At 36.2% G+C, this 13,771-nt stretch overlaps 1 protein-coding gene across 13 annotated transcripts in view; it reads right to left on the bottom strand.

The window, feature by feature from the left end:
* CC2D2B (coiled-coil and C2 domain containing 2B) overlaps positions 1-13,771 on the bottom strand; it is a 137,604-nt gene that overhangs the window by 53,514 nt on the left and 70,319 nt on the right. For 12 of the 13 annotated variants that reach the window (XM_072626244.1, XM_072626251.1, XM_072626240.1 and 9 more), the window contains 5 exons: positions 12,676-12,826; positions 12,101-12,248; positions 10,367-10,505; positions 6,126-6,329; positions 4,249-4,338 (listed from right to left, as the gene is read on the bottom strand). In XM_072626244.1, coding sequence (XP_072482345.1) covers positions 4,249-4,338; positions 6,126-6,329; positions 10,367-10,505; positions 12,101-12,248; positions 12,676-12,826 — 732 coding nt within the window. The remainder of the gene's footprint in view (positions 1-4,248; positions 4,339-6,125; positions 6,330-10,366; positions 10,506-12,100; positions 12,249-12,675; positions 12,827-13,771) is intronic. The other variant, XM_072626258.1, reaches the window with a different exon arrangement.

The raw sequence follows: 13,771 nt of genomic DNA, 5'->3' as shown, positions 1-13,771 counted from the left end.
TATTGAAGATAACCTGTGAAAAGGCACAGAGTTGGTAGGAGGCAAGATGGCAAAAGAAACGCAGCATCCTCCCAATATTCCCCTCCAAACAACTTAAAAATAACACCTCAAATTGAATTTTAAAGTGGCAAAGCCAACAAAAAGTCAGTGATACATTTTTCTAGTCTAAGACAACTTAGACAACTTAAGAGGTCAGCAGGAAAGGTGTGACACTGGGGTTAAGTTCTGCTAGGAGAATACATGAGAGCAACAGCACCAAGAGCAGGCTTCAAGAACTGAAGGCAAAATAGTCCAAAAATGGGGTAAAAGCATAAAAATTCACTTAAGAAATCCTTGAAAAGCAGAATTGGTCAAATGGAAAAAGACGTACAAAAACTCACTGAAGAAAATAATTTTTTAAAAATTAGAAGTGGGAAAGTGAAAGCTAATGCCTCCATGAAACATTAAAAAATGATAAAACAAAATCAAAAGAATGAAAAATAGAAGAAAACGTTAAATATCTCATTGGAAAAAGAACTGAATTGGAAAACAGATCAAGGAGAGGTAATTTAAGAATTATTGGACTAGTTGGAAGCCATGATCAAAAAAAGAGCCTAGACATCATATTTAAAGAAATTATAAAGGAAAACTGTCTCTATATTTTAGATCCATAGGGTAAAATAGAAATTGAAAGAATCCACTGATAATCTCCTGAAAGAGGTCCCAAAATGAAAATTTCCAGGAGTATTTTAAATAAATTCCAGAGCTCTCAAGTCAAGGAGAAAATATTGCAAGCAGCCAGAAAGAAGCAATATGTAAATCCATAGTCAGGATCACACAAGATTTAGCAGCTTTCATGTTAAAGGACTGAAGGGCTTGGAATATGGCATTTCAGAGGGCAAAGGAGGTAGGATTACAATCAGGAATAACTTACTCAGCAAAACTGAATATAATCTTTCAGAGGGAAAAAATGAATATTTAATGAAATGGAGGACTTTCAAGTATTTCTGATGAAAAGACAAGACCTGAATAGAAAATCTGACATTCAAACACAAGACTCAAGAGAAGCATAAAAAGGTAAACGTGAAAGACATAATAAGGGACTCAATAAAATTAAACTTTACATTCCTATATGGGAAGATGATACATGTACCTCCTAAGAAATTTATCATTATTAAGATAATCAGAAGCATTCTAGAGAGACAGACAGCATGGATGTAAGTCAGTTATGTTGAGATGATCTAAAAAAAAATGAAGGGGTGATAAAGAGGGATGCATATGGAGAAGGGGAAGGAAGAAGTAGAATGGGGAAATTATCTCACATAAAAGAGGGACACAAGGAAGAACTTTTATAGAAAAGGGGTTAATGGAGGTGGTGGGGGGTGGGGAAGTGGAAGGTAAAGCTTGAATCTCACTCTTATTGCAACTGGCTCAAAGGAAAAACTATATATATATGTATATATACATACATATATAGATAGATGGATAGATAGATTATATATATATACACACATTCATTTGGATATAGAAATCTATCTTACCCAATAGTGAAATAAGATGGGAAGAGAATAAGAGAAGGAGGGGAGATGATAAAAGGGAGGGCAGAATAAAGAAGGCAGTGATCAGAAGCAAAACAGAATTTTGAGGAGGAACAGGATAAAAAAGGAGAGAAGGATAAACAGAAGAAAATAGGATGAGGGAAATCTATCATTAGTAATTATAAATGTGAATATGAATGGGATAAACTTACACATAAAATGGAAGCAAAAGAATGAAGTGGAAACCAGAATCCAACAATATGTTTCTAAGTGACAGACTTGAAACAGAAAGACACACACTCAAGAGTTAAAAATAAGGAGCTGGAACAGAATCTATTACGCTGCAGCGGAAGTAAAAAAATCATGAGTAGCAATAATGATCTCAGACAAAGCAAAAGCTAAAACAGACCTAATTAAAAGATAAAAGAAATAAGCAGGAAAACTACATTTTAATAAATGGTGCCATAGACAACAAAGTAATATAAAAAAATTTTTACAGCAAGTTTCTTTCAATATTTCTCAAATATACAGAGAACTGAGTCAAATTTATAAAAATAAGAGTCATTTACCAATTGAGAAATGGTAAAAGGATATGAACAAGCAATTTTGAGAAGAAATCAAAGCTATCTATAGTCATATGGAAAAACCACTACTGATTTAGAGAAATGCAAATTAAAACAACTTACACCTATCAAAAACGACAAATGCTAGAGGGAATGTGGGAAAATAATGAACTGTTCATAGAACTGTGAACTGGTTCAATCATTCTGGAGAACAATTTGGAAGTATGACTAAAGGACTATAGAACTGTGCATACCCTTTGACCCAGCAATACCACTAGTAGGTCCATACCCCAAAGAGATCAGGGTAAAAGGAAAAGGACCTATTTGTAGCGGCTCTTTTTGTGGTGGCAAAGAATTAGAATTGGGGAATGACTGAACACACTGTGGCAAAAGATTGTGATGAAATACTATTGTACTTGAAGAAATGACAAGTGCAACCGAAAAACATGGGAAGCCCTATATGGACTGATATAGAGTGAAGATACACACCAGCAATAATGGTACTCAACTATGAAAGACTTAGCTACTCTCATCAGTGCAATGATCCAAGTAATGCAAAGAAAGAAATTAAATAGTCTTGGCTTTCAAGGAACTTATATTCTGTTGAGAGGAGACACCATGTATATAGTAAAATGAACAATAAAGATATATGGAAAATTTGGGAATGGGGATTTAGCCTAGGATTTCATTGATGTAGGGATTTCCCAATGAAGTTATTCTTTCTACTAATGCAGATTGGTACCTTCTCTGCAATTTACAGTCTTAGAGAGTTGGTTATAGGGTGGGGAGGGAACTGGAAGGGTAAATGAATTGTTCTCTGTCCACTATGCCAAATTGTTTCTTATATACAGAATACAGACAAAGTAGATAAGGTAAATGATGGATGGAAAAAAGTACTAGCAGTGCTAGCAGGAGATAATACTTGAGTTGAAACTTTTTGTGAGCTGTGGATTCTAAGAGACAGCTGTGAGAAGTGAACATGTTCTAAGCATGACAGGGAGGGGGAGAGAACAGTATATGTATATGTATCCATGTGGAAGATGGAATGTAATATATAAGGAACATCAAGACTAGCCAAACTGACCTGGATTGTAGTGTGTGATGAGAAGTACTGTATAAAAATAAGCACGCAGATTGGAGACAGACTGTGAAAAGCCTTGAATGCTAAACAAAAGAGTGCCATAGTAAGACCTATTTTTTTAAGAAAATCACTCAGACAGCTGTGTAGAGTAGGGATGGAAGAAGAGAGAGAAAAAGGTAGGGTGACTAATTAGAAGTCTATTGTAAGACATTCAAGCAGGAGGTAAAGGCTCAAAACAACAAGTAACTGAGTCCTTTAGAGAATGATTTCTTCAGTCAACTGTTCTTAGCCTTTTAAGAGCTAAGACAGAAGCAAACCTGTTTTATATGACAGACTATTCTTAGACCCTTCTGGCTTTCTCCTGAGCAGCAAGGAGACAGAATGAAGGTCTATACTTACCATAGCTCAATGTGATTGCATAAATAATTCCTGGGTATTCTATCAGGGTGTGGTAAGAGGAAATCCATGATGACCTTTTTGTAGTGTCAAACTTCAGATTTCTGCAGGCCCCAAAACAATCTTATCTCTCCCTCATTTTCCCCCATGTAGAGAGAGTATGTAAATTGGACCCAGAATAATTCTAGATTACACTCAGGAATTTTCTGTATATAGTGAGGAGAGTTATGTATATAATCTTATAAAAGGCCAGTTTTCTTTGGTTAGATGTAAAAGTGTAAATATGTTTTAAGAATACAATGCTTACTGTACTATGATCAACTGTGAATGACTTAGGTATTCTCAGTAATACAATGATCCAATATAATTCTGAAGGATTTGTGATAAAAAAAATGCTATCCACCTCTAGAGAAAGAACTATGGAGTCTGAATGCAGATTGATGCATACTTAAAAAAATTTTTTTTCTTTATTTTTTGTAGGGTTTTTTTGGTTTGTGTTTTCTTTTACAAGGACTAATATGGAAATAAGTTTTGCAGTGTATAACCTTTATCAAATTGCTTGCTTTCTCAAGGAAGGAAGAGCAAAGGTGAGGAGAGAATCTGGAAATCAAAATTTAAAAACAAGTTTTAAAATTGTTTTTACATGTAATTGGAAAAAAAAATTTAAATAAAAAGAATACATTGCTAATACCTTTTTCATAAAGTTGATAGAATGAATCCTTTGTGAAGTAATAGAATTTACATCTGAAATTTGTATGTCCTCTATCTGGCTTTCATATTCCTAAATACAGAATTGTTAGTTTTACTTCTTGAACATGACATCAACTTTAAATTTGACATGCATTAACAAAATATTAATTATTCAGCTCATTTTCTCCCTTAATATTTAGAGAACGGCATTAGCATGACAAGGAGAAGGATAGCCTTCTGGGAGTTTTCTTTCCCGAACATCTTATTTATAATTTCTCTGTTGTATACTGCATAAAGAGTATGATGCAGAACCATGGGAAGTTAGGGAACAGTAAAATAGTAAAAGTTCTTAGCCCCAATATCCCACTATAAAAATCATTTGGAAGAATTTATTTACCTTTACTGACTGATAATGTATAAAAACCCATAATATCCTTGCTCAGAATCTATTATTATTACTTTGGCATTTTATATCTTGCAATGATAAGTCTGAATTTACCAAGTAATGCTTACACAAGAAAAATAAAGTTAATGTCTTTTGGGTATGTCAGGAAATTCTTAAGACAAATGGGCTTATCAGAATTATCCCTTTTCTCCTGAACTCAGTCTCAGCAAATTAGGGCCAAGATTAGTAGAATCAATTCAGATTCTCAGTTGATCCCTTAGAGGCCGTCTATTCTATTTATACCTACACTAGAATTCCCTCTAGTTACAGGATTCAATTATTTTAGTTCTTTCCATAGTTTTAGGAAAACTGAAAGAAAGAAAAGAAAAAAGGAAGAAAGAAAGAAGGAAAGAAAGAAAAAGGACAAAAGAAAGAAAATTTTTATCTTTTAATCTTTCTCTTCTCTTGTCTCATGTGTTCTAGGCTACTTTTTTTCCTAATTAAAGGGGCCATCCCTTGACTCACTTCTTAAAGAAGTGAGGCCTATTTCACTGAATGGGCATTACCTCACTCTAAGTGAGTACCTGAAAAGATCTTAGCCTAAAAAGGCCAGGGTCTCCCATTGCATCCTGGGCCATCTCTAGTCATCCTGATGAATATCTGGTCACTGGATCCAGATGGCTCTGGAGGAGAAAGTGAGGCTTGGTGACCTTGCACAACCCTCCCTCACTCAAATCAAAGTCAATTGCAAGTCATGTCATCATTTCAATGATGTCATGGTCCTCTTCAAAAACAAAGGACAAACACAACAACAACAAGGAAAACTGAAACTAAAAATACTTGTGCTATAGTTGAGGAACAGGTATTAATCCAAATGATTTTTTAAAAAATTGTCCTATAACCTATAACCTTATAGTCTTATAACCCTAAAGCTGGACTTATTAATAAATTGTAGGGCAATATTTCAGTAATTTTTCATATTTATTAATGAAATAACTCAAAACAGGAACAAACAAATAACGTTTGGAGCTCTGAAGTGAAATGCCAGCCTAATACTTCAAGAATCTAGATTTCCTAGCTATGCATACACTCTCCACTGATTTATCTCTGATGTCAAAACCCCTTATGATTTATTCAATGATCTTTAAGAGAATACTGTGACAAAAAATTATTAGCATGTGGCTAATTTGGTGATAATCTGTTGCACACTTAGCCAACATACATAAAGTCTGTCTCAAAGTTGGTACCTAAAGCTCTTCTAGCTTTGTACTTCAGTGGCCAAGCTTTACAAAATCTAGCATCAATTACACATAAGCCTTAAGAAGCCAGCAAAATAGAACTCTCACTGAAGAAATCTGCTTAATTAAAATAGCTCAGGTTGAAGTATTTATAAAAGCTATGAAAAGATATATTTTGTTATAAAGTAAAAGAAAAAAATTCATTCAATTCACCATCAAATAAACCACATGTAAAGTACATAGAAAATTAAGTACCTGGAAGACTAAATCTGGTATCTCTCTGTCATAGAGAGGAATTTGCTGAAGAACAAAGACATCTAACTGGCCTGCACTTCTAAGCTGTAGTAGTTGGAAACGTTTACTTTTTTTAATTTCCTCTTCAGAAACAAAATTAAACTCTTCTTGCAGCTGTTCAAGACGAAAATATTTTGGAATAGCTTGCCCTTTATGCCTTGTACACTGTAAAAGAAAATAAAAGATTTCAAATCCACATTTCAATCACTTTAAATCATCACATCTACAGCATTAGAGGAGATCTGCCCACAGTCTTGGCCTGCTCCAATCCATCCTACATTCAGTCACTAAAGTGATTTTCCTAAGGTACAGGTTCAGTCATGTCAATAAATGTCAGCAACTTCCTACTGCCTTCAGGAACCAATACAGAATGCTCCATTTAGTCTTCTTACACCTTCCTCCACAGCACATATTCTTTGGTCTAGCGACACTGGCCTCCTGACTGTTTCACAAGCAAGACACTGCATCTCACCAGATGTTCCTCATCCCTAGAACACTGTCCCCACGCCGCTACAACTAATGACCTCCAAGGCTTCCTTTCCTCCCAACTAAAATCCCTTATTTTATTGGAGACTTTCCTCAACCCCTCTAAATTCCAGTGCCTTCCCCTATTATTTCCTATTTATCCCATATATAGCTGCGTGTATACACACATACACATATATGTAAAGTATGTTTGCATGTTGTTTCCTCCCACCATTAGGTTGCAAGCTTCTTGAGGACAGGACTTTCCTTTTCTGTTTTTTGTACCACTAATGCTTAGCACAGCGCCTGGCATATGGTGTGTGTGTTCATCCTTCATTGCCAAAGAAGACCATGCCATCAGAGAAATGATGACATGACTTGCACTTGACTTTGTTTTAAGTGAGGGAGGGCTGTGCACCAGCCTCACTTCTCCTCCACAGCCATCTGAATCCAGTAACCAGATATTCATCAGGATGACTGGAGATGACCCAGGATGAGGCAACTGGAGTTAATTGACTTGCCCAAGGTCACACAGCTAGTGAGTGTCATGTCTGAGGTGAGATTTGAACTCTGGTCCTCCTGACTCCTGCACTGGTGCTCTATCCACTGCACCACCTAGCTGCCCCAACTGGCATATGATAGGCAGTTAATAATTGTTTATTGATTGATATTGAGGGACAGAGAAATAGGTAGTATGACATTTCATTATACAAAACTGAAAAGCTTCTGTGCAAACAAAATTAGTGCAGCTAAGGTAAGAAGAGAAGCAAATAAGAAAAAAATCTTTTTCTCTAAGTTTGGTATCTAGGATATATTAACAATATATATTCATATGTTTGTGTTTTGAATGTACATAGGTGTGTATATGTTATGTGACTAAAAGTCTTTTTCCAATAAATAAGTGAATAAATCAAAGGTTATGAACAGTTTTCAAAAGAAAAATTACTATTAACCACCACATGAAAAAATGCTCCAAATCACTAATAACAGAAATGCAAATCAAAACAACTGCCATTTTACCTCACATCCTGCAAACTGGCAAAGATGACAAAAGGTGGAATAGTCAGGTGTTGGTGGGGTTGTAAGAAAAAGGCACCCTAGTATATTGTTGTGGAACTGTGAATCAGTATGGTCATTTTCTAAAACAATTTGGAATTATTCTAATAAAATGTCTAAAAAATTCATACCTAAAAATTCCATTACTGGATTTATGCCTAATTGATAAGAAGAAAGCTTCTATAGCAGTACTTTTTGTGACAGCAAAGAATTGAATGCTCATGGATTGGGGAATGGCTTGATAAATAGTGATATGTAGATATAATAGAATATTATTGTGTTATAAGAAATGATATCATGTAATGAATACTGAGAAACATTGGAAGATCTACACGAACTGACGCAAAGTGAAGTAAGTAGCACCAATAAAACAACATACCCAATGACTACAACAATATGAAAGAACCACAAAAAAAAGTCAAAAGTAAATGTTGCAAAGTTATAAAGAACAAACAAGTCTCAGGAAAAGAGATACGACCCTCTGCAGATGTGGAAGTCCATGAGTGTGGTACACTGGACCTATTGCCAGATTTTTTCAATGTAAATCAGTTTTGTCTATTTTTGTCTTTTTTTTCCTTTTGTCTTTAAATATATATATGTTTACGTATATATATATGACAGCTCTCTGGGAAGGGGAAAGTGAAAGATACTGGCAGATATTTTGGTGATGTAATAAAAGACATCACTTCCTGTGGTATTTTACTTTATTATATCATTTATTTAAAATAAAAACTTATTTTTAGGGCTCAGTTCTAACTCTGAAGATCTATGCATGCCACCTGCTTTGAGAAAAATAAAACATGGACACACCCACACATACAAAGAAGAAAAACCAACTTATTTTTAAAAAGAGATAACTATGAGCTGAACAATATGAATATGAATTAATAGAAAAAATAAAAAAAGGGCTTCAGATCAGATAATGGAGTTTTTTGGAGGTTAATCTGTCTCTCCGCAGCATTTTCAATTGAAGGTCAGCCCTAAATCACCGGCAGCTCCAACAATCATCCCTCTGTCACCAGAACTTCATGATTCAAAGACAGTGAAGTGCCACTTTCCTCACCTATATATGAATGAAAGCTATCTGAGCATTTGCCACCATGTGCTATTTTGGTCCCCCAAAATCAGGAAGTTGGATGAGGGAAGTATTTAGGTGAAGGGGGTCCCTCCTCTGAAATCACTCCATGTGTATCTATTACACCTCATTTCTCTCCCTTCTAGTCCATCTTCCACTCAGGCACCGAAGTGAGTACAGGTCTGACCATGTCACTTCTGTTCAATAAACTTGAGTGGCTCCCTATTGCCTCCAGGATAAAATATAAAAAATCCTGTTTTTCGTTAAGCGCTTTCCATAGCCCGGCCCCATGCTGTCCTTCCCCTGCTCTGTGATCTATAGACCCTAGTCTGCTTGTCAGTCCTCACTTCAGGCCATACACATTTTCACTGGCTGTCCTCTAGGCTGGCATTCTCTGCTTCTCCTGGCTTCCCTGATGTGCCTAAAGTCCCAAGTGAAATGCCACCCTTTCCAAGAAGCCTTTCCCAATCCTCCTTAATGTTCATACCCTCTCTCTGAGATTAACACCAACTGATCTTGCACATAGCTTGTTTATGCACAGCTGTTTGCATATTATTTCCTAAGATCAGATTGTGTGCTCTTTGAGGGCTGGGGCTGTTTTTGCCTGTCTTTGTATCACCAGCACCTGGTAAACAGTAGAAACTTAATAAATGCTTACTGACTACTTGTCTTCTCCAGATATTCATAAATGTACGACCACATTGGATATATTCCCCAGAACTCATTATACAGGTTTATCTATCCGACCTTCCACAAATAATTCAGTCACCACTGGTAGCTGGTAATTATCTTCCCTGTTATTAAAATGATCCAGCTAACAATAGCTCTTCATGCTTGCTAAAAGCCTTTATCCTAGTCCTAGGACAACCAGGCAGGCAAGGTACATAAAGCCATAGGATTACATTTGAACTGATTCTTCACATCCATCTACAAGCAACATCTTGGAATAGTTTCTCACTTGCCCTGTCACTATACAAGCATATTCTTCCCCCCTCCCCTTCTTGATCTAGGAATGCTAATCAAATTCAATATTTATCAATATTTCTGGAAAGGGCACAAGCATGATAATTTACTCTCCTTTGACTCCACTTCTCATTCTTGTGGCTTTGCAAATAAAATCTCTTTTCCTTAGTTACCATGCCTCTGCATGTGTTCTCATGTTTGAGGGGTGGGACTATCTTATTTTTGTCTTTGTGACACCAAGCCTAGTACATGGTAGGAGCTTAATAAATACATAATTCATTCACTCAACCATGGGATTTATAAAGTTCACTGACTTTTAGGGCTGAGAAGGACCTTAGAGGTCATTCTAGTTCGATCACCTCATTTTATCAATAAGGAAGCTTAGACTCACTGAGGGGAGGACTAAAGTCAGATGGCTATTAAATAGTACAGCAGGAACTAGAATCCAAGATTCTGGTTCCCAGGTCAGTGTCCATTATGTGCTTTTTTTTTTGACATTGGTGAACAGATGGGCTCAATCTAAAAATTCAGGGATATATAAATGGGTACTTTTTCCAAAAATTATATATTCTTTTGCACTGTTCCAGGACAGGCATTGGAACATTTTCCTATGTTTCTAATCTTTATATTTGCTAAGACTTACCATTATGAATTCCATCAAATCTGAGTAGTCTGGGTCATTTGGATCAATTCTGACTTCATTTGCCCATTCAAAGAGATTCTGAGTATTAATGAGCCATGGAATTCCAGGAACACCTCTTGCATCCACATTCCTCAACACACTACCATATGGGAGAAACATAATATGCATCATGTTTCTTTCCTGTATTTTTGCCACATATATGTACTGCTAACAATATAATTACAGTATTTTATTTTTATGACAATAGCTTACATTGTAGTACTTACATTGTAGTATAAGTTTACAAACTTATATACACACATATATTATCACATTTGATTCTCACAACAACCTTTTGTAGTAGGTGCTAGAGGCATTATTCTACTTGTTTTACAGATGAGGAAACTGAGTCTCAGAAAGAGTGTCTCCCCCATGATCATCATCAGAGCTAGGATGTTCTTTCCACTCTACCACACAGGCTCAAAACATACACTAAGTACTCTCTGGGAGGTCTCAGGCGAGGTACAAGGGAAAACTCACCTTGTTCATATTTCTAGAGCACATTTTCAAAGTGCTTTCCTCCCAACAAACTAGTGCTGTATCCATTTTGTATATTCAAAGAGGTTAAAAGACTTGTCCAGGGTCACTGAGTTAGTGACTATTAGTGACTAGGCCCCCTGGTTCCAGGTTCAGGTATCTTCCACAACAGAATGCTAATTCTTAATACTGAGACTTCTTCAAAATATTTACTTTAGCATAATTAAGGTGCACTATAACTAATTTGATAAATATGCCATTTGTGTTTTCATTTGGGTCATTAATAAAAATATTAAGAGGAACAAGACAAAGAAGGACAGAGCACAGCAGTATGCTAGCTAGAGATCTCCCTCCCTCATGCCCCTTGGCATCAAATGAACAGATAAGAACCCATCTTATGGATATTGCTCCCAAAGCACAGTAGAGCCAGTTTTGTTTTTGCAGCAAAGGCATAATTAATGTATTGTTCACTACTTAATGAGGGGATGTACTATCTCTTCTGTCATATTTTTAAGCTCTGATGATCGGAATTATATGTTAAACTATATGAGTCTGGTTAACAGGAAGGATAGTGATGCCCTTGACAGTAACAGAGGTAGGTAGTGCTTTTTCCAATGAGAAAATTGAAGTAGAGTGAGATTATATGACTTGGCCATGGATTCAAACCCACATCTTCTTTCTCCAAATCCTGGAATCTTTTCCATAGCTCAAATTGCCATGTGCATTTCTCTGACAATTTAGCCTTTATCAAATGATAACTTCTAACACAATGAATGCATCTTTGTGCATACCCAAACACTTCTTTTACGTGACAGTTTGCAGAAATCATTGCCTAATATCTACATTTTATGAAAGGATCCATCACCTTCATTTAGAGTACCCATTTCTTATTCCTCCCAAATACAGGTTTCACTCAATACTGTTTGAAGCTCAGACTGGGGAAGAAGTAAAGAAGGATCCGGGTCTGAGGCAATAGTCAGAACAAGGCAAGGCAAGGAGAGAAGTGATAGATGCCTCCGTAAACTTCATGGCTACCACTGGAGAATGAATTCATACTTTGAGTTGTTCTAGGGAAGTAGAAAGAGATTCCTTACTGAAGATCAGGAAACCAACCATCTGTTTCTGCCTGAGATGGAGTGCTGCCCTATTACAGACATGAGCTTTAAGAAATACACTGTTGAAAAGTGATGTTACTTCTCTAATATAAAATCTTATAACCTGTGGCAGACAGAACTTAGTGACTGGGACATAGGTGTTAAAGGGATGCCATTTTCATCTAATGCCCATGATAAAGAATAGCTTAGTTTTCCAGATGTCAATAGGCAAAGTTCTTCTTTTTCAATCACATCAAGAAGAAAAGGCACATCTGTATGTCAAAAAGAGAAGAGTAAAGTGGGAAAACATTATTTATCAATTTAAAAAAGAGTTTCTATCATTTAAAATAAAAAAACCAAATAAAAGGCAGTTTAAAGCTTACATTTGGGAGTAAAATTTGACACATCTAGAATTAAGAAATTTTACTAAAGACATGCTTCTCTTGGGTCAAGAGCTACAAGCTTCCCTTTAGTTGCTCTTGTGAAACACACACAGGGTCCCCAACTGGGAGCACAAAGGACAAGGAAATGCTTGGCTATGCAAGCTAGAAAAAAATTACTGTGCAATTTTACTGGCACCAGTACTTCCTCCACCAATGCATATCACAATGCCTCAATAATTTAGAAGAGGGTCCTAAAAAGTTGTGGTCATGGCAGTTTCAAAATACAAAGAGAAAATGCAATTTGAAATGAACTCACTGCTTCCTACTTCTCCACATGCAGGTCTGGCTAGCTTATCACAGCTAAACTCTGCCTGTTCCAAAACAGCTTTGCTTTTCTGTGTAGTATTGCTGGGTATAGGCAAATATATTTTGGCCAATAAGCTTGTCCTTTTACTTATTTCGTAAATCTAAACATAAGACAAATGAAATCACACTGGAAACAAGTAATTTATAGCTGGAATCTTATCACAGAGCTGGACAAAATTTTAGACCGAAGATTCTCAAATTTTTTGGTCTTGGGAACCTTTACACTCTTAAAAATTATTGACGACTCTGAAGAGCTTTTGTTTGTGTGGGTTATAGCTATTGCTGTTTACTGTATTTTAAATTAAAACATCTTAGTACTATTGTGATAATACTCTTGACCACATAGATGTCCTAAAAAAGGCCCCCATTCCTCACTTTGAGACCCACGGGTCAAGACCAAACCTTTTTTAAAGTAAGGAAACTGAGACCCTAAAAGGTAAAGTGACTCAGCCAAGGCCACACAGCTAGTTACTGACAGTAACTAGCACTCTAATGTCCTAGTTCCTAGTCAAGTGCTCTTTTCCTCATGATCACACCAAAAATGAAAGAGTGTAAGAAAAGTATTGCTTCAGAATACTCCAGATACAAGTTCATGAAAGAAGTATACTATTAGATTTATTTACCTGAAGCTTAAATAATTTCTGCATGGTACACTGAAAAAAAAAAACATTGTATTTGAGCTTCTGAAAACCTAGGTTTGATTTTTGACTATGCTGTTTGGTAGCTTTGTGACTTGGGGAAAATCACTCAACCTTTCTAATCCTCAGTTTCCTCTTCTTTAAAATGGAGATAATGTGTGTGTTTGTCCTTCATTGCTGAAGAAAACCATGCCATCAGAGAAATAATGACATGACTTGCACTTGACTTTGTTTTGAGTGAGGGAGGGCTGCGCAGGTCACCAGCCTCATTTCTCCTCCACAGCCATCTGAATCCAGTGACCAGATATTCATCAGGATGACTGGAGATGACCCAAGATGAGGCAATTGGGGTTAAGTGACTTGCCCAAGGTCACACAGCTAGTGAGTGTCAAATGTCTGAGGTGAGAT

The sequence above is a fragment of the Notamacropus eugenii genome, chromosome 1 (assembly GCF_028372415.1).
Source record: "Notamacropus eugenii isolate mMacEug1 chromosome 1, mMacEug1.pri_v2, whole genome shotgun sequence".
NCBI classification, from domain to species: Eukaryota; Metazoa; Chordata; class Mammalia; order Diprotodontia; family Macropodidae; genus Notamacropus; species Notamacropus eugenii.
Note: the sequence above shows the minus strand (reverse complement) of the source record. Positions and strands in the feature narration are given on the sequence as shown.